The following is a 24112-nucleotide window of genomic DNA, read 5'->3' as shown; positions in this document are numbered from 1 at the left end:
AGCGGCTGTTTAATGGATGATACTCAATCTCTTCGACCACCATCTTCGATTGGCTCGTCTCCATGGATTTGGTGGTGTCTGTTGTCTTTAACCTTGGTTTCGTTGGGGGTTTCTTTGCGATGTAGAAGTGTGAAGGATCATGATTGTTTCGTCCTATGAATGTTTGTCGGGTTAACCGTGTGGTTATGCAGTTTCTTTCTCAGCGAGTAGTCCGTATGTGGTCTATATGTATCGGTTTTCGCCCGGTTTTCCGTTAATTAACTAGTCAACTCTCTTCTTCTTAATTAATCGATGAGGCAAATCTTTTGCCTCCGTTTCAAAAAAAATTATTATTGATTTTTTAATAAATCATGAAAACAGTACAGTACTTACCACCATAACACACTGGTAACAAAATGTACAAGAAATTTGTGTACTAATTGCGATATGCGACATACGAAGGAGGCGTTAATTAAGCAGCACGACGACTTTGGCATACAGATACAGGTCGTTCTTCGGGCCGACGGCGATGCCCATCTCCTCCTCCATATCCAACTCCCCTCCGGCAGGAAGCTCCCAATCAAAGTGGTAGAGGAGGGCAGCAAGGGCCAGCTCCATGCTAGACTGCGCGAACAGCATCCCCGGACAGATCCTTCGGCCTGCCCCGAACGGTGTGTACTCGAAGTTGGTTCCCTTGAAGTCCACTTCGCCCGACTCGAACCGCTCCGGCCTGAACTCCTCTGGGGCATCCCAGTGCTTGGGGTCTCGGCAGATCGCCCACGTGTTCACAAACACGGTGGTGCCCGTCGGCATGTCGTAGCCGAGGACCTTGCACGCCTCGGTGGGCTCGCGCGGCAGCAGTAGGGGCACCGACGGATGCAGCCTGAGCGTCTCCTTGATGACCAGCCTCATGTACTTGAGGTCAGCCAGGTCGTCCTCAGTTACGCTTGGCTTTCCTTGTAGGTGGTTACGTACTTCGGCTTGTGCTTTTGCCATGGTGGTTGGGTTCCTCATCAACTCTGACATGGCCCAGATGAGAGTCGTCGCCGACGTCTCGCTCCCAGCACTAAACAGGTCCTGCAAATCATGCAAATTTAGAAAATTAAAATTTACTAGTTAGTGAATGAAAACAATTAGCCGGGTGGTAGCTTACCACTAATAGACACTTGATGGCTCCCATGGTGAAAGGGACGTCGTGGCCGCCTTCCTTCTGTATCCTGAGGAGCACGTCCAATAGGTCCTCCTGCTCCCCTTCCTTCCCGCCGCCGTTGGACGCGGCGGCGGCGGCCTTCACCTCCTCGTGCTGCTTGATGGCGCAGTCGATGAGCTCGAAGGCCTTGGTGTGATTCTCCCACGCCTGTCGGGCGGAGCCGCTAACGAAGCCGACGAGCCAGGATGAGGGGAAGAGGTCGCCGAGGTTAAACCCCGAAAGGATCTTGACCCCCTGTTGGAGCACCTCCAGGAATTCTTCCCGCTTGCTGAACCTGTCCCCGATCATGGCGCGCAAGGTCATGTCTGCGATGAGCATGGCGAGCCGCTTGCTGACGTTGATGGGCTCGCCGGTACTAGCTGAAATGACGGCGACGAGGCGCGTCACCTCCTCCTCCCAGACGTTGCGGAACGACTGCACCCGGCGGGCGCTGAGCAGCTCCATGATGCAGATCTTGCGGAGCTGGCGCCAGTGAGCGCCGTAGGGCGCGAACGCCAGCCCGACCCCATCGGACATGATGATCTTGGTGGTGGGGCTCCACGGCCGCGTCGCAAACGTGACGTCCTGCGTCTTCATGACCTCGCGCGCGGCCTCGGTAGAAGAGGCCACCACCACCGGCACCTCGCCGAGCTTGAGGTATACTAGCGGCGCGTCGCCCAGCCGGCGCGCGATGTCCGCGAAGGCACGGTGGACTAGTGGGTTGCCGGTGATGTGGTGCAGGCTGCCGATGACCGGTAGCCGCCAAGGGCCAGGCGGCAGCTGCTGCCCAGCGCCGTGGCCGCGCTTCCTGATGAACTTGAGGAGCAGGAGAGGCAGGAGGAGAGCCAAGACGAGATAAATTGCTTGCTCCGTGGTCATGGCGCCTGTTATTTTCTTGAGCTCACTCGAGAGAAGGCTGGGGATAAACTGCACTGTATATACGCATGCGGCACAGACTAAATATATCGAGTACGCTAGGATGTTCTACTGTAAACTGGCGTGGATCGCTATGCGAGCGAGACGACCAGATATTTGCAGGGCAAGTTTGGTTGTCGTCCGGAACGAACCGCCCGTCTCGTCGTCGTCTCCGATGCGCCAAGGATACGTACTACTTCTACTAGGGAGCGGAGATTCCCTAGACGATCGTGATGGGTGCACGATCGCGCTTTGTTCTTCATCCACACACTACGTAGTGAAAAAACCGAACAATAGGTCTTTTTAGACTACCCATAGTGGAAGTAGCATGCTACCTCCATCCTGATTTATTGATCCCTTTGTATTTTATACTAAATTTTGATTTTACTTATAACTAACAAAATGTTAATGCTTGTCACGAAAAATAATATTGTTGTAATCTATGTTTAAATACAAATACAACGCTATAAATTTTTGATGACATGCATTAATACTTTATTAGTTAAAACCAATAAACCAGAACAGAGGTAGGTGGTAACATCATATATATGCAGGCAAAATAGATGATATGGTAAATAATTAATGAGGAAAGAGATGCATGTGATAATATAGTATGTTACTCACACTATAAGTAACATCACACATACTGATAAGATGAGTTATACATATAACTTATATGAAATGTTGCATGACACCACACATATGTTAAACCCCCCTATGAGTAGTCTTAGTACTATGAACTAGGCATTGACCCCTCTCTAAAAGAAAAACCCTGGCTCCTAGCAACCTAAAGGCACCACGTGGGCCCTCTGTAAGCCGAGTGTCACTCTCGGCTTAATTTTCCTACATGGAGTAATCACATGGTGCCAGTGCCCAGGAATAAGCTGTGACCGTATTTCTCTCTGTGCAAGGCGTATATGTAAGCCGAGAACATTAATCTAGTCATGGCTTATATGTAAGCCATGTACCTTGCTCTCGGCTTAAATCTGTACTGGCAATGTCATTTCGTCCTAGGAGTTCCAAGGAGCTTACACGTGTCTTGTGAGACGCGGTCTATGCTCGGCTTACATGTGTAAACCGAGCTCGTGTTTCTTTCTGTTCAAGTTGTATATGTAAGCCGAGAACATTAATCTGCTCACGCCTTATATGTAAGGTGTGTGCCTTGCTCTCGGTTTAAACCTGTATTGGCAGTGCCATTTGGTCATAGGAGCTCACAGGGGCTGACACATGTCTTGTAAGATGAGTTCTATGCTCAACTTACATGTGTAAACCGAGTACAATAGTCAGATTATACCCCAGAATGCCTTTTGTTTTTTCGATCCAACACTTACTTCTCACATGTTCTTTTTGTCACTGACTGTTATCTGCTTGTGAAAACTGGACAAGGCCATATTATCCTGTTTAGAACTCAATAATACTACATACATGCCCAATCCACATGCTCCGTCGACCGTCCTTGCAATGTACGTATGTGTATTAAAAACTTGACAAATATTGTTGTCGTGATGAGGATGAGATGACCCAACACTTATTTCTCGCATGTTCTTTTGGTCATGTTTTCTAGAAAACGGTGTATGTGGCTTTAATTTTTCATCGCCGACATCTATATTTTAATTTTCCACCGCCGACATCTATATCCACATAGCCATGTATTGGATCCAGATGGGGAGTTCACTTTAGTCTGTAGAGGTGGTCTCTGGGTGTGACCAACATTTTTTGGAGAAGGGGTTAAAACCTCAGGCCTCTGCTTCTGGGTGCGAGCTCAACCACCTAACATGGGTTTTCTTCAACCAGTATAAATGATGTTCTATCAGTAGACAATGTCAGACCCAGGATATGAAAATGGTCTTTGGTTAGTAGATTGCCAAATGTCAATCTTCACCACGTTCCAGGATGTAAGAGCTTCTACAGCCGGAATTGGCAAATTCGGCACCTCAAACGCCCGTGACACCTTGAAGGCAATGCGGAGGGCCAACTCCTTGTCAAGGTTGACGTCGGAGCCAGAGTGATTGCTGGAGCTCGAATTGCACCGGATTGAATCGGAATCGGAGAGGGGAGAGGAGAGTGAGTGAGCTAGGGTTCCGAGCGAGGAGTTGGATTGGGGTTTTTTGTGGGATAGCCGCGGGGTTGGTGGTGGCCAGGCCTGCCAGCTCCGACATGGCGGACGCGCCCGGGCATACTCGGGCCGTCCAATATCCGCCCTACATTTGGCAGGATATGAGGGGCGCCGGACAGCCCTGGCGTTTGATGCGCCCGGGTGGGTCGGTTTTTTATGACCAGTCAGTGATCGGTCCGCCCGTCTGGGTGTTTGAGACGTGTTTGGGGCGCATGGCTGTAGATGCACTACGGTGTCTAAATTTTTGAAAGTCAAACTTTGGCTACTAGCTAGTCCATAAAAACAAAGGCTGAGAGTCTATAGTCCCGTCAAATGGAGGGACGACACCACCAAATAAATTATTGCATTCTAAAATATATCCTTGAAAATACCCAAAGCCCATTTTACACTACCATTTTCCTATAATGCATGAGAGACAGAGACAGAGAGAGTTTGATATTACATAAATGTCATTTTTGTTTTTTTCTCTCTCCTACTTTTTAAGGGTATATTTTAATCTATGGTCATTCTACTATTCATTTGTGAATGTCGAGAGTACATATGTATTGGGTACGGAAAAGACTTTTCAAAACTGTTTGCAAACTACTGGGATTATTGCAATTGAAAATTAGATCTCCGAAAGCCCAAACCACTCGTTTTTTACAGTAGCTAGAGGCCTGCCAATTTTTATCCTCCTTGATTTTGCTTGTGACATTCGGTACACTCATGCGGCTTGTTGACTTAGCCAAACATGGAAGAAGATCCCATGTTGAAGAGTCCTTCGTAGACGTCTTGGTGACACTAAGTACACATTCTTAGTCAGTTGTTGGCTGGTGCCCATAGTTCTTGAAGATGGTATTTCCATTGTTGTTCGTTTGAAGATTCTCCAATGCAGTGGTTGACGGTACCCTCGGTAGGGTGGTGACGTGGCCGAAAGTACTAGAAAGGAATTTACACAAGGAGTAGATCTTTGAAAATTTAGCTTGAGCTCATAATATCAAACAAAGAAAATCAGATTGGTGATGGGAAACCACATATTTGATAATCAATACAAAAATATTATTGATTTTTTAATAAATCATGAAAACAGTACAATACAATAATTACTATAATTACCACCATGACACCCTGGTAACAAAATGTTCAAGGAATTTGTGTGCAATATGCAGCTGGAATGTTCGATCTAGCCAACCTAATCGATCACATCCACTATGCGACATCTTAAGCAGGCGCTAATTAAGAGGCACACAGACTTCAGCATGCAGGTATAGGTCATTCTTCCGACCGACGGCGATGCCCATCTCCTCCTCCATGTCCAACTCCCCTCCGGTAGGAAGCTCCCAGTCAAAGTGGTAGAGGAGGGCGGCAAGGGCCAGCTCCATGCTAGACTGTGCGAACAGCATCCCCGGACATATCCTCCGGCCTGCCCCAAACGGTGTGTATTCAAAGTTGGTTCCCTTGAAGTCTACTTTGCCGGACTCGAACCGCTCCAGCCTAAACTCCTCCGGGGCATTCCAGTGCTTGGGGTCTCGGCAGATTGCCCACGTGTTCACAAACACGGTGGTGCCGGTCGGCACGTCGTAGCCGAGGACCTTGCACGCCTCGGTGGGCTCACGTGGCAGCAGCAGGGGCACCGACGGATGCAGCCTAAGCGTCTCCTTGATGACCAGCCTCATGTATTTGAGGTCAGCCAGGTCGTCCTCGGTTACGCTTGGCTTCCCTTGTAGGTTGTTACGTACTTCGTCTTGTGCTTTTGCCATGGTGGCTGGGTTCCTCATCAACTCCGACATGGCCCAGATGAGAGTCGTCGCCGACGTCTCGCTCCCAGCACTAAACAGGTCCTGCAAATCATGCAAATTTAGAAAATTAAAATTTACTAGTTAGTGAATGAAAACAATTAGTCGGGTGATAGCTTACCACTAATAGACATTTGATGGCTCCCATGGTAAAAGGGACCTCCTGGCCGCCTTCCTTGGTCATCCTTATTTCTCGCATGTCCTTTTGGTCACCTTTTCTAGCAAACGGTGTATGTGGCTTTAATTTTTCATTGCCGGCATCTATATCCACATAGCCATGTATTGGATCCAGATGGGGCGTTCACTTTAGTCTGTAGAGGTGGTCTCTGGCTGCGACCAACATTTTTTGGAGAAGGGGTTAAAACCTCAGGCCTCTACTTCTAGGTGCAAGGTCAACCACCTAACATGGATTTTCTTCAACCAATATAAATGATGTTCTATTAGTAGGCAATGTCAGACCCAGGATATGAAATTGGTCTTTGGTTAGCAGATTACCAAATGTCAATTTTCACCACTTGTTGTAAGAGCTATGCCATACTCACTCAGTTCCAGGATGTAAGAGCCTCTACAGCCGGACTTTGCAAATTCGGCACATCAAACGCCCGCGACACCTTCAATGCAATGCGGAGGGCAAACTCCTCGTCAAGGTCGACGTCGGAGCCGGAGTGACTGCTGGAGCTTGAATTGCGCTAGATTGGATCGGAATCGGAGAGGGGAGAGGAGAGTGAGTGAGATAGGGTTCTGAGCGAGGAGTCGGATTGGGGTTTTTTGTGGGATGGCCGTGGGGTCGGTGGTGGGCTGGGCCTGCCAGCTCCGACATGGCGGACGCGCCCGGGCGTACCCAGGCTGCCCATATCCGCCCAACATTTGGGGTGCATATGAGGGGCGCCGGACAGCCCGGGCGTTTGAGGCCGGTTTGAAGTGCCCGGGTAGGTCGATCTTTTATGATCGGTCAGTGATCGGTACGCTCGTCCAACTGTTTGAGACGGGTTTGGGGCGCCTGGTTGTAGATGCACTACGGTGTCTACATTTTTGAAAGTCAAACTTTGGCTACTAGTCCATAAAAACAAAGGCTGACAGTCTATAGTCCCATCAAATAGAGGGATGAAACCACCAAATAAATTATTGCACTCTAAAATATACCTTGAAAATACCCAAAGCCCATTTTACACTACCATTTTCCTATAACTAGGTAGGAAGTGATTAAATGCAGAACATCAAATGAGATCATAGTATAACCGTCATTAACTATCATTACCAAACGATCATAAACAGAAGTAATCGATAACATATGATCAATACATAAGAGGTCACATGTGCATGATCGATCATGTTTAAGTACACACATGATGATATTACATTGACGGTTCTTTAGTTCAGTTGCTAGCAGATGGCTTAGCATACACTAATAGTTGAGCTCAAGTCTTATACAGACATGTCCTGACTGATAGCATAGAGGTAGGATACACACATACTTAGACTACAATAGGCAAGGGGTATCAGTCAGATGCAGTCACATTTACTGCCTGATATGGTTGAGGTAGAGCAGACATAATGTACAATAAGGGCAATGCAAATTTGCACCAACTTAGAAAGCCCAGCGATAAACCAAAAGCGCTTCATCCTCCTCTTGTGGTTGATTCATCAAGCATTTTCATCATTTCTTCACGCATCCACAAACAAAAGGATAAGGTCCTGGATACACATAACCAACCACGGATCAACTGAATGCTCATCACAGTAGTCATTGAAGCAAGGAGAAGATAAAACGGGCGTACCAAAAGGGCGAGCACTCAACAACACCTGACCTCTTCGGTCTCAGGCCCTCCTTGAGTTTTTGTTTTTTTGAATGGTGGTGCCCTCAACAGCCAATGGCACCTCGCTTAGTTCACAACAGAGAGGGGGAAAAGTCAGACCCACCTACTCGTCAGCGATGGATCAAAACAGGAAGCTCTGGAGGCAATTAGAAGTATATACCTTGTAGTACCGTCCACCTCTTCACCTAGGACAGCAGGACCATCGCCCAGCGTTGCATTTTCCTAGAAGCCCAAAGAACACGCAACTCAATTAGATAAACATGTTACTGATATTGATCCAATGCTTGCAAAAGATGGAAGGAATACCTTAGATTTGTCAACTGGGAACAAAGGCTTGCGAACGTCAGCATTCGTTAGTTCGGTTTTAGAAAGGCCTTTCTTCAAGCCACCGCCGCTGTAGACAACGAAATGAACAATCTTCAGTCAATAACAATGACCTAGACATTGACACAGCTCTCAATCAAGAATTGGTTTGATTGTTAGATCTAATTATTATTGTATCTAGGTCATCTCTTTCCACCGAAACCATACCGAGTACAACAAAAATGTAGAAATGTTGTCTCAAGATAAGCACCAGAAGTCGGCTAAGACAGACAAGGACTACAAATTGAAAGGCATCTTAATATACATATGGTCTACCCGAAGGCGACCAAGGACAATGACAAGGAGGTGCTAATGCTCTTTGATGCAACAATCTTTTATTCATAAAACTTGTATTCCTTAGCTATTCATAACTTGTATCCTTAGCTAAATATTTATTCAATGTTAATATGTTGATGTTGTTTTAGAAGTTATAGGACACACAAGAGGCATGTCGACTGCGATTTTTTAGACTCGGCTAGATACTTGTATGCTTTTTGTAAGATGGACGCCATCAGAAGACATGCATTAACCTCGAGCCTGGTCCGAGGTACATTAGAACTATGAACTATCAATCAGCCGATCTCAAAGGATATGTATAGAGTGAGTGCAATACGCCAGTTGTCAAAATAAAAACCAAAGAATAAATTGAAATTAAGTACTTTAGGTATCTTGCCAACCAATCACAGACCAAACATGAGTACATATGAATGCTAGTACTTTGACACAATTGTATGGTAACTCACAATTATCATGCTTGCTTATGTAGCCACACACATGTATTTCACATGGAGTACTTTATTGACAGGACAACCCATTAAGCCACCTTTTATTGACGGACGGCGGGGAAGCAAGGGTCGATTGAGAGCCAAGAGCAACAGCAACCTAAACAACATATCGGTTAGAGCTGATAAGAATAACTGCACAACCGAAAATAGCAACAACTTACATGCAAGATACAACACACAAAATCATACCTTTGCAAACAGATCACCGGAGATGAGCAAGACCGGGACAGATCCAACAGGTAATGCAGGAAGAGAAAAGGCACCAGTATCAGTTGAGAAGCTTCCAACGGGCAACACTAAGGGTGATACATCACCAGAACCAGGACACCCCACATCACCAGTAGAAGGTCCAGAGGAATCTGCCTTGCGATATAAAACCGCAGAGCTCGAGGTCTTTTCCACAGGCACATCTATGCTGATAACTTGGAAGGATGTCTCCTCGGCATCAGGCATAAAGCTCTTTGAAGAGATAGACACCACAAATCTGTACTTCTTGCCAATCAAAGTGGATATGTCTTTAGGGATGCCTGGGTCTCCACGTGCTATTTCAACAATCTCTTCAAGGGTTGTACGATTGGAATACCCTTCACGTAGCAAAGTGATCAAAGATTTAGCAACAATCTCTTTTCCAACCCTGTCGAAGAAAATAAACTCGGCCTCCCTTGAATCGTCAGTGCATCTGAAGCATATGCGATATCTATATGAAATGACACATTATTTTACAGGGAAAAGAGAAGAAAAATGTGCATGATGAATAATAATGCCTTGGCATTGCGTCGGTGGAGGCACATGTGGGGTCAATGCACCTGTAGACAGAGCCATGTCGCTGTGCTGTTTTATGGCACTTCTCACAAGACATGAACCACCAACGCTGACCAGGACTGAGCCTGGACAGAGTGACCGAGCAGAAGAAACGTGTGCTCTGCAAAGAAACGACGTACCACAATATCAGAATATATCATAGCTAAAAATCCCACACTGCCACACACAAACAAACGTAAGATGGTCCTTTCAAGTCGAGAAGTTGACCAACTGCTTTAGTTTGTAGATTGACCTGTGCACTTTTCTCATCTGCGGTTTGACCAGGAAGAATAATTTTCGTTACAGGAGAGAACTTTCCTTGGAGGCTACACAAATCGGAGAAGAAGAAATAAGTGTAGAGTCAAAATAGCATATGGACAAAATAGAAAGCAACAAACAGCCCAGTACAATCGTAGCACCTTTCATGAAATTGGGTGATGTCAGAGATATCATCATTAATGTACCATCGGCATGCTGCGCTACCACTAACCCCCCTGCGTCCTACAAAACATTCAAGAAAAACACCAAGTCAAATAGAAAGTGCCAGATAATAAAATAGGCTTCACCTTATCTAGGACTAACCTTCATAGTTTTTAACCAGGGTCCCAACAATTAGAGCAATGACTGGACCAGTTTGGCCTATCTGCATGACATCATCTCCATCAAAGGCCTTTGCGTGCTCTCCCCACAGTACGACATTGATCTGATATCCACTGCACAGACAAAAGAAGAGAATTGATATGAAATCTAGCAATGTCCAGAACACAAGGTAAATAGTGAGCAACAAACCTCAGGTCAGCGAGAGTGATAGTTCGCTTTACAGAAGGCTCAGCTCTGTTAGAGCTGTGGTATACCATGGCATCAGACACACCAACAATAAGTCCTAGGATGTCTCCATAATCAGAGGGAGGACAGTTAAAAGCATAGACAGAGAAGCTGCAAAAATAAGAAGGCAATAAACACACCTGTGAAATAGTCAGGGGTCTCAACCGGCGCAGGAAGATGAGACAAAGCAGTGAGTGAGTAAGTACAGAATGGGAATTCAATCTCTTCATCAGCTGGAGGGTCGGTTGTGGTAAAACGGTTGAATCTGATCATATGTGGTCCAGCGACAGGCTTGAAATAACGTTTGTTTGGAAACACCAAGAACTGAGAAATCACATAAGCACGGCCTTCACGAATCCTGGCGCAAATGTAGGAACCAGTTTCTCAGAAATCTCAGCATACATGTGGTTGCCCTGCAAAGACAGAACAATTATGAGTACAATAAGTCTCAGCCAACACCCAAAACTAACATGGAACACATAATTCAAGATGAAAGCAAGTACCACGGCATCCATAAGAACCCTGTCAGTGTGCTTGATCGGACCAGTGTCAGTGCCTCCACGATGGTTCCATAGTCGTGAGACATACACACAGACTGAATCGTTGCTATTTCCTTGTACAAGCTCATCTAAAGCAACGATCGCCATCTGTAACATAATCACAACAACAAAAGTATAGCATTTGTGGCCAAAGGAATAGTACTAAACCAGTAACACAGGCAAAGGTGGCAATTTGTTACAGGAGTCACAGAGACAAAAGATTCATCCAACAGATTCACAACACCAAGCATAATAGGCGTAGACACGAACAAAAGACCAGCCACACCAACCACATGCATGAACAAAAGATCAAAGAACACATCGAACTTATATATAGCTAACCCAATGGGTATCTCCAAAAACAGCCGCTGTACATAGTTAAGAATCACCTATCCAGATCATGGAAGGATCCCAGCAGATCGCAATATCTCTGGGAAGACCACATTTTTAGTCTCGGAGCCACATGTACCATCCTCGCACTCTATAAGGATTTTCAAAGAATTCCTCGAAGTAACACGGGAAACTGCCACATACAACTGGCCGTGCGTGAAGACAGGTTTCTTAAGATAGAGACCAATAGCAGACAAAGTTTGTCCTTGGCTCTTGTTTATTGTCATAGCATAGCACACACGTACAGGGAACTGCCTACGTCGAAGCACAAAGGATGATTTTGTTTGTTTTGCCGTCAATTCTATCCGGGGGATATAGACAATATCACCCACGTACGAACCAGTCATAATAACAGCCTCAATGACACGATCAGCTAGGTCCTTCACAATAAGTCTCGTGCCGTTACACAGACCATTTGCCTGACTCAGGTTTCTGAGAAGCATGATAGGAACACCCCTTTTAAGAGTCAACCTATCATTTGGAAAATTAATAATCTTAACAGAATTCAAGTACTCAGTAGGGTAGAAAAGGTTTTCCTCTTGCACGGCCTCTCCTGAGGTATCTACAGAATCGGCACTCAGGTAATCTTTGCCAACAGAAGGAACTAAGACCATCACATGAGTATTGATCTCCTCGGCAAAATCATTAGTAGTCGACAGAATAGCCCTTCCTTGCAGATAGGCGGCATTCATATAGTTAGACTCAAAGTCATTGTAAATAGAAGAAACAATGGCCCCTATGTGATCACCGTATGTTTTAACCAACAGATCATCATGTATTTCTATCCAAGAAGGGTCAGATTCATCCCCTTTATGCGTGGTAGGTAATCTACCCTCTCCAAGATCGAGGACCCATTTACTAAATAGTGCAACACTTTCTTGCACACTGGGATCTGCATCTGGCATAGCCAAACGCATGTTAACAGTAAGGGACAACACTTTGACAAATCTCCACAACGGAGAATTGGTAATTGTTGCGTCAACTATCTGAGGCCTGGTACCACCCTCAATAACAAGAAGAATTTGTCTAAGATCCCCACCTAATACCACAACCATCCCACCAAACGGGACATCAGAGAGTAAAGGGTCATCTGTAGAAAGGACGTCACGCAAGGTCCTATCTAAAGCCTCAAAACACCTTCTATTCGACATAAGCGCTTCATCCCAGATTATCAAGGAGGTCACCAACAGTTTATGCAGGCGTGAGCCTCTCTTTATATCACATACCATTTCATCATCATTATCGATCGGCATTTTAAAACGGGAATGAGCAGTCCTCCCACCTGGCAATAAGAGCGACGCAATACCAGAAGATGCAACAGTTAAAACTATCTCCCTTTTACCCCGTAAGAAAGCACAAATAGCATTCCATAGGTAGGTTTTCCCGGTACCCCCATACCGAGAAACAAAAAAGAATCCTGGCTCCTTGGCCTGAAGACATTGTAATATCGCCTTGTAAGCAACAATTTGATTAACATTCAGGTTCTGAAGCAAGACTACCGCTTCTTTAGCTAAAGCAGGTGCATCATAAGATAACTCCTCATGGATTAATCGATTTTCAATAAATAATCCAGTGTCGCTGATCCGTGGTGGCAAATTAAATTTACTTATGTTAGAACCACGTTTCACAAATAGCTCAGCTAATTCATCGAGAAGTATGTCTCTAAGTCTTGACACAGGAGGATCATAAGATTTGTTATTTAAAGCGGATCTTAGCCCATGTTTGATGTCATCAGCCATACTCTCCCAATATCGTTCAAAGAAGTTTATTTCATCCTTAACAGTACAATGAATAAGCATGGTCACAAACAAATGCCTAAGCCGGTGCCCAAAACCCCAAACCATCGCTTCATCAAATGCAATGTACCATTCATTATCATCGCCTAATAAACCCCGAGCAGCACACGCCTCTCTAAAGGTAGGATAAACACGCCCTTCATAGGTCCTAAGGTCAACACAAGATCTACAACCCTTAACAATCATTAGAAGCATTCGCAGGTAATACAGTTCACCAACAGAAGGATAGACATAGTAGACACGACCAATATTTTTACAACCTTCTCTCTCATGCCATGATCTCGTTTCGGAATCCCATGTCCATTCAGTTGGGAAATCACAATACGTTAAAGATCGAGCATGTTCATACAAAGCATTTGCAACAAACCATTCAGTGAGCATGGTTTTTTTTTCAAGAAGTCTGAATCAACAATTTTCTTAAGGTTTGTTTCGGAACGAAAGCGAATAATATTCATTCCAGGAAGGTGAATAGGGAGCCTCTCTACTGAAGGAAACCTACAGTGTATGGCGTACCCAAATATACGCCACAATCCATCATATTCACATATGAACCGACATCGTAAATACTCTTTGACCTCATCCATCGGCCCTCCATCTTCTATCCCATCAATTTTACCCTTACCCTTTGACTTCTCTAATAGGACTTTCGAGTAATCGGCGCCTTTAGTCACATACTTAAACAAATACTTCATGACCTGGGTTTTGTTACACCACTCAACATTAATATGACCCTGGAAACGCTTAAGCACAACCATATTATAAGGAACCACCCACCTGTTATCAAGATAGTGCCCATTCTATAAATTGTACGACCTTCGTCACGACGTCGATATAACGCAAACCCGTCTTCATCTATGACTGTTTCGTCCCTAAATTCCTTAGGAAAAAATTTAGAACAACACCCTTTCTTCATGCAAACACATTTATCGTTCATTTTACCACACGGACCGTGCATCATGAATTCAGAGACTAAGGCATAGCCTAGAGGGTCCCCCAATGGATCTGGTATCTCAGCAGAAATAAATGCATCTATGCCATCAGGTCCTATCATACCTTGTTCTCCCTTCCGCCAGATGAGTATGTGAGCATGAGGTAGTCCCCGCTTCTGGTGCTCAACAGTATAAAGCACTGCAAAATACACAAAAGGGATTAAATAATTTAGCATCAACACATAGCAGATATCATACAAATAGATAGTGGGCACAACAGAGGTGATAAGAACAGCAAAATGTAGTACCAGCCTTTACTTTTCCAAAGGCTCTTCCGGACGTAATATCATGGAGATACTCAATCAACTTCATGTGGTTAACCCTGATAACAATATCTTCCCTGTCATGTGGTTTTTGTCCTGGTTCTAGCGTCTGTGTAATTTCTGGCCACTTGGGGTTGCAGGTGAAAGTGGTGAATATGTCAGGTGCACCGTGCACCCGGCATATGGCAAGGCCATCTTGAAAGTTCTCCTGAAAGTAACGATGACCACCGGTGTGGCTCGAAGGCAGGATAATCCTTTTACCTAGAGTCGCACCATCAACACAACCACCACCAACGGCATCGGTGATGCCCTGCATATGCTCAGATCTAAGTTTATCTTGGTTTCTCAGTATGTACCATAGTCTGTTTTCGTCAATGCAAGCTCGTGCATCAACAACAGCCTGGGACGACAAAAGACCATAACACAAGAATGGGTTTGGCTGGTCACCTCTATAATGGCATACATAACGATAGTAATCCTGCATGGTCATCTTTCTACGTGTATTTTTAGTAGGTGCACTACCACGAGCGGCAACTGGCAATGAACCAGGAGACGTACCAACATTCCCAGTACTACCAGGCACATCGATATCATCAGCTAGCTGAACAGACATATAAGGAACATCTATCTGAAACCCCATTTCCCCACGCGGAAAAAGCAAGGGATACTGCAAAGGCATAAAGGCAGGTTTAAGAGAAGCGATTTGTTGCATGCCTTCCGAATGGCTGGAAATAATTATATCGCGTGCAGAGGTTTCAACAGTAAGGTCACCCACAATCAAAGCAGCAAGCCTCGCAGACGTGGGCAAACTGAACTGTGGGCCATCACCATCGGAAGGACCAATGATTCGTATGGAAATTTCTTCGATAGGCTCATCGCCACTATCTTCTATGATTTTACTTGCCTCTCTAAATTTCTGTACCAATGGATTGAACTCATTAAGCATATCTCTCAGGCCAACCACTATATCCTCATCTATTTGGTCCACAGGGTTATCATCCGGATTTAAAGCACGCATCCTATGGGCAACCTCATTTGCTGGATCATATATATAAAGCTCGGCAAATTTAGGAGTGTTAGGGTCTTTTGGCTAGAGAGAACCTATGCGATGAGACACCTGGCCACTAATTTTAAAGACCTTGGGACCCCGAGAAGCATTCAGCGAACGATCAATAGTAGCACCCATCGAGGTGAAGGCGAACATACAGTTGTATTGATGTATATTTCGGAGGAATTTCTTGGCACGAGAAGTTCCATCAAAATGGAGAAGCTCCCGGAGAAATGGCGGGGGCTCCTTGAAAGGAGGGATAGAAACCTGACCACCTTTGCAACAAAGATTGTAGACAATCTTACGTTTTGTATATGATGATTTTCCCTGTACCCTCTCCTCGTACCAGAAAGAAGCACCACAATATCCATAGATATAATCTGGTGTACCAAGGTACGATACATCTGCATATGAAGCTAATAGCCCCAACGAAAAACAAACACCAATTATAAAAGCACAGGCAAATCACAAGGCAACAAACAAACAAATCCGAGGACAATGATACCTTTAAGCGGCTCAGCAAATGCATGATCGAAACCACGCCAGTCTTTCGGCAAAGGGCCCATAACAATATGGTCTAGCATGACAGACAAAACTAACAAGTCCAGGTGGGTCTAAGACTGAGCTAAGCAATTGGAAAACGAATGGACCTTCAAATCCAGAATGGCGCAGCTTTCTAATTGCCTTGCGCTTCCTGCGGTTCAACGCCGCCTCAACCTCACTCACATAGGGTAACCAACCATCTCCTAAACATTGGTCAGGGAACACAAGAAGAACAACATCAGATGCTATCACAAGGCCAAGGGTCTGTATTACTAAGCAGGATCAGGTAGCTCTAACTCACGTTTATGTTTGCGATTCTCGATCCCAGGTGGGGCATGGGGCACATAACGTGGCCGAATGACAGGAGGAGCAAGATGAATTCTAGGAGGGGAAGGAAGTGTGCCACCAACCCTACTACGCCCACGCCCCCTTCCACGGGAAGGGCCACCAACAGCGGCACGCCCTCGCCCCCTTCCACGGGAAGGGCCATCAGTGACAGCACGCCCTCGCCCGCTTCCACGGGCAGGGCCATCAGCAACGGCACGCCCACGCCCACTTCCACGGGCAGGGCCATCAGCAGCGGCACGGCCGCGGCTCGGTCCACGGCCAGGAGGCATTGAAGGCCTAAAAGTACATCCTAAGCAGAACCCAAGTCCAGAGAACATGATGGTTAAAGAGCCGCATACACACATTTCGTACAATCCAGCATGATCTCAGCATGACAATTAGGAAACGGTGGTAAAAGTAGCAACAATGAACATAACAATGATTAAGTAGGTACATAACAAATACAAATAATGTCTAAAGAGCAGTTCATTTATCTGAATACAGCCACGCCAACTCCAATGTACATTTTAGGAGCAATGGAAAACAAAAGAAATAGAAACAACTCACACAATATAAATAAAAACTAAATATTGCACGCCGTCGAGACCAATCTGGCGTGCAACATCTGCCGCTGCAAAAGGACATCATGGTCAATCACAGCAACAAGGGCATCGGCACAACCAACAGGCACCGCAGACCTAACCATCGTTGCAGCTAAAAGAACTGCAGAGCGAGCAAGCTCCCTGTAAGTCGACATACACTCAAAATTATAGTCCAGAATCACAAACCCATACAAACTCTGTAAGAAGCAAATGGCCTGGAAAGCAGCCTTCTCGTAAAGAGAGAGAAAATCCACACCATCTTGAGCCCAAAAAAACCTCCTCATGCTCCCGGAATCACTTCCGGGCACATCAAATTCGAGCTCAACTCCTCCGAGCACGACCCCATCGTCCATTATCTCTCTCAAGTACGAATGGAATGGCAACGAACACCGGGTGGCAACCACATCCAATAGATGCATATACGAACAACTCACAGCAAACATCCTGCCACCCACAAAATATAACCTAGAATAAGGCCACTCACACAAAAAAGCTAGAAAGCACCCCAAAACCAAAACTTAGAACCGATCAGCCAGAAGGTAGTGCCCAAAAATAGACCCCACCATAGATCAACATGCAAAGGTAAATAACAGTAACATAAAAAAGTTAGAAGAAAAGCACCTGAGAGCTAGGCGAAACAGCTAGGCGAAACGTGTCAATGGGAATGAATAACAGCTAGAGACACCACAACAACTGCAGCGACGAACCTGGCACATAACAGCAAGCATAATTACAGTTTATCAGAAGCTTCCCACAGAAATGCATCATTACTTAGTGATGTGCAGGACAACACATCACAAACCATCATCATTTTACAATGAGGAGCGAGTTATGTGCCGAACAACACAAACTACGAATGATGTACAACCAATCTTACACATTAGAAATAACAACACCCAAGATTATAAAAGATACTGCCAATTGTTTAGTGCTTGATTTTACAATACACCAACTGCGATAAAACAACAGCAACCGAGTGCACACACCTCACAACCATCATACAATCACACTTGCTTGCATCCATGTTTTGCATCTGTCACAAGCTGTCATGGTAAATCTCCTAAACCTGAACATATGTAACGACTGTACATCCATTTGCTTTGCATAGTCTTCACGTGAATACATAATTAGTTTGATACCTAACTATGCTGTATAAATTGTTATAGTTCAGTTTGATTGTAATCTTACATACCCAAACCAGACAACCATGCAACGGCAACAGCGGACAGTTAAAGAATCAACAAAAATAAACGCATATGTGGATGGTTCAGATCCGCACCTGAAACAGAAAAGCAGGACCAAGCACGGCCAAATCCGAAGAAGGAACAAACCATATCCACCTCCCTGTTCATCCGCAAAGAACAACCACGGCGTGAGCCACGCACGGATGCACAGCGAGCAGGAAAAACGAAAGGACTAACAAAGAAAGAAGAATGAACCTTTCCCATGGCGACGGCCGAGCAAACGACGGACGACGGACGCGAGCGTGTGGCCAAATCCGGAACCAACTGCAGCACGAGGACGAAGTCAGCCTAGCCACGAGGAACGGCCGCGAGAAGGGGAAGGATGGATGGAGAAGAGTGCGGGACGACGTACCTGAGGCAAGGCGAGCACGTCAGCTCCAAATCCGGACCGAGCGGCGGCGGCACAGAGAAGCTAGGGTTCGTGAGTGGGGGGAAGTGAGGAGCGAGGGGAGAAGGTGGATGTGGTCGCGTATTTGTATCCCCTCCTGGCCCAAGAAGCGAAGTGACGAAAATGGCCCGGTGGGGGCACAATATTTACATATTGATGCAATTGGAATTTTATCCGACGGCCGAGCACGATCGCGGTAAAGATCCGGCGGCCCAGAGCGATCTTATCCGAGATCAGACGGTCAATATTAGACAGGGAAATCGATCGGACGGTCCACATTCGCTAATCGATGTGAGAAGCTCATTCCCTCCCGGTCTTTACTCCTGGGATGCATGAGAGAGAGACAGAGAGAGATTCATCTTACATAAATGCCCCTTTTGATTTTTTCTCTTCTCTCTCCTACTTTTTAAGGGTATATTTTTAATCTAAGGTCATTCTACTATTCATTTGCGAATGTCGAGAGTGGGGAAGTATCAGGTGATACCATTGCTTACATGATACCATGATACCAACTTGCAAAACTCAAATTTAAACATATCAAAAAATTCTGAAAAAATTATGAATATTCACAACACATATGTCGACAACCCTTAAAAAATTCAGATCAAAATTCGAAATACACAAGAGAAACAAAAAAGACAAATTCATATGTGAATAGTGGCATTCTAGCTTTTGTCTTCTTTTGACACTATTCATGATGGATTTGTCTTTTTTCTTTCTCCCTCTCTATTTCGAATTTTGATCTGATTTTTTTAGGGGTTGTTGACATATGTATTGTGAACATCCATGATTTTTTTCAGAATTTTTTGACATCTTTAAATTTGAGTTTTGCAAGTTGGTATCATGGTATCATCTAACGACTGGTATCACATGATATTTTCCCTGTCGAGCGTACCTATATATTGGGTACGGAAAAGACTTTTCAAAACTGTTTGCAAACTACTGGAATTATTGCAATTGAAAAATTAGATCTCCGAAAGCCCAAACCATTCGCTGCTTGTTGACTTAGCAAAACATGGAAGAAGATCCCATGCTGAAGAGTACTTCGTAGACGTCTTGGCGACACCAAGTACACATTCTTAGTCAGTTGTTGGCTTGTGCCGATAGTTCTTGAAGATGGTATTTCCACTGTTGTTTTCTTTTTTAAAGATTCTCCAATGAGGTGGTTGACGGTACGGGAAACCACCAATACCCTCACTACGGTGGCGAACGTGGCCGAAAGACCAAAAGGGAGTTCACACAAGGAGTAGAGTTTGGAAAATATAGCTTGAGCTCATAATATAAAACAAAGAAAATCAGATTGGTGATGGGAAACCATATATTTAATAATCAATACAAAAATATTAGATTTTTTTAATAAACCATGAAAACAACATAATACAATCATTACTACATTACCACCATGACACACTTGGTAACAAAATTGTAATATACAGCTGGAATGTTCGATCTAGCCAATCTAGTCGATGGCATCCAGCATGCGACATATGAAGCATGCGCTAATTAAGCGGCACAAGGACTTTGGCATACAGATACAGGTCGTTCTTCCGGCCGACGGCGATGCCCATCTCCTCCTCCATGTCCAACTCTCCTCCGGCAGGAAGCTCCCAGTCAAAGTGGTAGAGGAGGGCGGCAAGGGCGAGCTCCATGCTAGACTGCGCGAACAACATCCCCGGACAGATCCTCCGGCCTGCCCCGAACGGTGTGTACTCGAAATTGGTTCCCTTAAAGTCCACTTCGCCCGACTCGAACCGCTCCGGCCTGAACTCCTCTGGGGCATCCCAGTGCTTGGGGTCTCGGCAGATCGCCCACGTGTTCACAAACACGGTGGTGCCCGTCGGCACGTCGTAGCCGAGGACCTTACACGCCTCGGTGGGCTCACGCGGCAGCAGTAGGGGCACCGACGGATGCAGCCTGAGCGTCTCCTTGATGACCAGCTTCATGTACTTGAGGTCAGCCAGGTCGTCCTCGGTTACGCTTGCCTTCCCTTGTAGGTGGCTACGTACTTCAGCTTGTGCTTTTGCCATGGTGGTTGGGTTCCTCATCAACTCCGACATGGCCCAGATGAGCGTCGTCGCCGACGTCTCGCTCCCGGCACTAAACAAGTCCTGCAAATCATGCAAATTTAGAAAATTAAAATTTACTAGTTAGTGAATGAAAACAATTAGCCGGGTGGTAGCTTACCACTAATAGACACTTGATGGCTCCCATGGTGAAAGGGACGTCGTGGCCGCCTTCCTTCTGTATCCTGAGGAGCACGTCCAATAGGTCCTCCTGCTCCCCTTCCTTCCCGCCGCCGTTGGACGCGGCGGCGGCGGCCTTCACCTCCTCGTGCTGCTTGATGGCGCAGTCGATGAGCTCGAAGGCCTTGGTGTGATTCTCCCACGCCTGTCGGGCGGAGCCGCTAACGAAGCCGACGAGCCAGGATGAGGGGAAGAGGTCGCCGAGGTTAAACCCCGAAAGGATCTTGACCCCCTGTTGGAGCACCTCCAGGAATTCTTCCCGCTTGCTGAACCTGTCCCCGATCATGGCGCGCAAGGTCATGTCTGCGATGAGCATGGCGAGCCGCTTGCTGACGTTGATGGGCTCGCCGGTACTAGCTGAAATGACGGCGACGAGGCGCGTCACCTCCTCCTCCCAGACGTTGCGGAACGACTGCACCCGGCGGGCGCTGAGCAGCTCCATGATGCAGATCTTGCGGAGCTGGCGCCAGTGAGCGCCGTAGGGCGCGAACGCCAGCCCGACCCCATCGGACATGATGATCTTGGTGGTGGGGCTCCACGGCCGCGTCGCAAACGTGACGTCCTGCGTCTTCATGACCTCGCGCGCGGCCTCGGTAGAAGAGGCCACCACCACCGGCACCTCGCCGAGCTTGAGGTATACTAGCGGCGCGTCGCCCAGCCGGCGCGCGATGTCCGCGAAGGCACGGTGGACTAGTGGGTTGCCGGTGATGTGGTGCAGGCTGCCGATGACCGGTAGCCGCCAAGGGCCAGGCGGCAGCTGCTGCCCAGCGCCGTGGCCGCGCTTCCTGATGAACTTGAGGAGCAGGAGAGGCAGGAGGAGAGCCAAGACGAGATAAATTGCTTGCTCCGTGGTCATGGCGCCTGTTATTTTCTTGAGCTCACTCGAGAGAAGGCTGGGGATAAACTGCACTGTATATACGCATGCGGCACAGACTAAATATATCGAGTACGCTAGGATGTTCTACTGTAAACTGGCGTGGATCGCTATGCGAGCGAGACGACCAGATATTTGCAGGGCAAGTTTGGTTGTCGTCCGGAACGAACCGCCCGTCTCGTCGTCGTCTCCGATGCGCCAAGGATACGTACTACTTCTACTAGGGAGCGGAGATTCCCTAGACGATCGTGATGGGTGCACGATCGCGCTTTGTTCTTCATCCACACACTACGTAGTGAAAAAACCGAACAATAGGTCTTTTTAGACTACCCATAGTGGAAGTAGCATGCTACCTCCATCCTGATTTATTGATCCCTTTGTATTTTATACTAAATTTTGATTTTACTTATAACTAACAAAATGTTAATGCTTGTCACGAAAAATAATATTGTTGTAATCTATGTTTAAATACAAATACAACGCTATAAATTTTTGATGACATGCATTAATACTTTATTAGTTAAAACCAATAAACCAGAACAGAGGTAGGTGGTAACATCATATATATGCAGGCAAAATAGATGATATGGTAAATAATTAATGAGGAAAGAGATGCATGTGATAATATAGTATGTTACTCACACTATAAGTAACATCACACATACTGATAAGATGAGTTATACATATAACTTATATGAAATGTTGCATGACACCACACATATGTTAAACCCCCCTATGAGTAGTCTTAGTACTATGAACTAGGCATTGACCCCTCTCTAAAAGAAAAACCCTGGCTCCTAGCAACCTAAAGGCACCACGTGGGCCCTCTGTAAGCCGAGTGTCACTCTCGGCTTAATTTTCCTACATGGAGTAATCACATGGTGCCAGTGCCCAGGAATAAGCTGTGACCGTATTTCTCTCTGTGCAAGGCGTATATGTAAGCCGAGAACATTAATCTAGTCATGGCTTATATGTAAGCCATGTACCTTGCTCTCGGCTTAAATCTGTACTGGCAATGTCATTTCGTCCTAGGAGTTCCAAGGAGCTTACACGTGTCTTGTGAGACGCGGTCTATGCTCGGCTTACATGTGTAAACCGAGCTCGTGTTTCTTTCTGTTCAAGTTGTATATGTAAGCCGAGAACATTAATCTGCTCACGCCTTATATGTAAGGTGTGTGCCTTGCTCTCGGTTTAAACCTGTATTGGCAGTGCCATTTGGTCATAGGAGCTCACAGGGGCTGACACATGTCTTGTAAGATGAGTTCTATGCTCAACTTACATGTGTAAACCGAGTACAATAGTCAGATTATACCCCAGAATGCCTTTTGTTTTTTCGATCCAACACTTACTTCTCACATGTTCTTTTTGTCACTGACTGTTATCTGCTTGTGAAAACTGGACAAGGCCATATTATCCTGTTTAGAACTCAATAATACTACATACATGCCCAATCCACATGCTCCGTCGACCGTCCTTGCAATGTACGTATGTGTATTAAAAACTTGACAAATATTGTTGTCGTGATGAGGATGAGATGACCCAACACTTATTTCTCGCATGTTCTTTTGGTCATGTTTTCTAGAAAACGGTGTATGTGGCTTTAATTTTTCATCGCCGACATCTATATTTTAATTTTCCACCGCCGACATCTATATCCACATAGCCATGTATTGGATCCAGATGGGGAGTTCACTTTAGTCTGTAGAGGTGGTCTCTGGGTGTGACCAACATTTTTTGGAGAAGGGGTTAAAACCTCAGGCCTCTGCTTCTGGGTGCGAGCTCAACCACCTAACATGGGTTTTCTTCAACCAGTATAAATGATGTTCTATCAGTAGACAATGTCAGACCCAGGATATGAAAATGGTCTTTGGTTAGTAGATTGCCAAATGTCAATCTTCACCACGTTCCAGGATGTAAGAGCTTCTACAGCCGGAATTGGCAAATTCGGCACCTCAAACGCCCGTGACACCTTGAAGGCAATGCGGAGGGCCAACTCCTTGTCAAGGTTGACGTCGGAGCCAGAGTGATTGCTGGAGCTCGAATTGCACCGGATTGAATCGGAATCGGAGAGGGGAGAGGAGAGTGAGTGAGCTAGGGTTCCGAGCGAGGAGTTGGATTGGGGTTTTTTGTGGGATAGCCGCGGGGTTGGTGGTGGCCAGGCCTGCCAGCTCCGACATGGCGGACGCGCCCGGGCATACTCGGGCCGTCCAATATCCGCCCTACATTTGGCAGGATATGAGGGGCGCCGGACAGCCCTGGCGTTTGATGCGCCCGGGTGGGTCGGTTTTTTATGACCAGTCA

General features: G+C 46.0%; 5 protein-coding genes across 11 annotated transcripts; all 5 read right to left on the bottom strand.

Annotated features, from left to right (window-relative positions):
* Nucleotides 1-447: 447 nt before the first annotated feature.
* On the bottom strand, nt 448-2047 carry LOC123184566 (desmethyl-deoxy-podophyllotoxin synthase). Its single transcript, XM_044596661.1, has 2 exons — nt 1133-2047; nt 448-1056 (listed from the first exon to the last, which is right to left on the bottom strand). Exons 1-2 carry the CDS (start codon nt 2045-2047, stop codon nt 448-450), a joined length of 1524 nt encoding a protein of 507 aa, XP_044452596.1.
* A 3363-nt stretch (nt 2048-5410) lies between these two features.
* Nucleotides 5411-6828, bottom strand: LOC123191455 (zealexin A1 synthase-like). Its single transcript, XM_044604183.1, has 3 exons — nt 6816-6828; nt 6096-6235; nt 5411-6019 (listed from the first exon to the last, which is right to left on the bottom strand). The coding sequence occupies exons 1-3, from the start codon at nt 6826-6828 to the stop codon at nt 5411-5413; spliced, it is 762 nt and encodes a 253-aa protein (XP_044460118.1).
* A 399-nt stretch (nt 6829-7227) lies between these two features.
* Nucleotides 7228-10597, bottom strand: LOC123191453 (uncharacterized). Its single transcript, XM_044604182.1, has 11 exons — nt 10530-10597; nt 10323-10453; nt 10160-10241; nt 9994-10066; nt 9746-9861; nt 9129-9618; nt 8978-9036; nt 8098-8185; nt 7952-8013; nt 7753-7856; nt 7228-7669 (listed from the first exon to the last, which is right to left on the bottom strand). Exons 1-10 carry the CDS (start codon nt 10595-10597, stop codon nt 7793-7795), a joined length of 1233 nt encoding a protein of 410 aa, XP_044460117.1. The 3' UTR covers nt 7228-7669; nt 7753-7792.
* Nucleotides 10598-11085: 488 nt separating this feature from the next.
* LOC123187292 (uncharacterized) lies at nt 11086-18778 on the bottom strand. 7 transcript variants are annotated; one of them, XR_006493878.1, is made up of 9 exons: nt 18659-18778; nt 18502-18570; nt 18342-18406; nt 17684-17769; nt 16435-16770; nt 16096-16336; nt 15896-16006; nt 14344-14418; nt 11086-11212 (listed from the first exon to the last, which is right to left on the bottom strand). XR_006493878.1 is itself a non-coding variant. In XM_044599114.1 (3 exons), the coding sequence occupies exons 1-3, from the start codon at nt 15558-15560 to the stop codon at nt 11190-11192; spliced, it is 1131 nt and encodes a 376-aa protein (XP_044455049.1). In that variant the 5' UTR covers nt 15561-15889; the 3' UTR covers nt 11086-11189. The 7 variants fall into 7 exon arrangements, 1 of the variants encoding a protein (XP_044455049.1); XR_006493882.1 differs by lacking the exon at nt 17684-17769; XR_006493879.1 differs by lacking the exons at nt 15896-16006; nt 16096-16336; nt 16435-16770.
* A 1280-nt stretch (nt 18779-20058) lies between these two features.
* On the bottom strand, nt 20059-21793 carry LOC123184565 (desmethyl-deoxy-podophyllotoxin synthase-like). The gene is made up of 2 exons (XM_044596660.1): nt 20879-21793; nt 20059-20802 (listed from the first exon to the last, which is right to left on the bottom strand). Exons 1-2 carry the CDS (start codon nt 21791-21793, stop codon nt 20194-20196), a joined length of 1524 nt encoding a protein of 507 aa, XP_044452595.1. The 3' UTR covers nt 20059-20193.
* Nucleotides 21794-24112: the final 2319 nt, after the last annotated feature.

This window comes from Triticum aestivum, chromosome 2A (genome assembly GCF_018294505.1).
Source record: "Triticum aestivum cultivar Chinese Spring chromosome 2A, IWGSC CS RefSeq v2.1, whole genome shotgun sequence".
NCBI classification, from domain to species: Eukaryota; Viridiplantae; Streptophyta; class Magnoliopsida; order Poales; family Poaceae; genus Triticum; species Triticum aestivum.
This window is presented reverse-complemented; position numbering and strand designations above follow the sequence as displayed.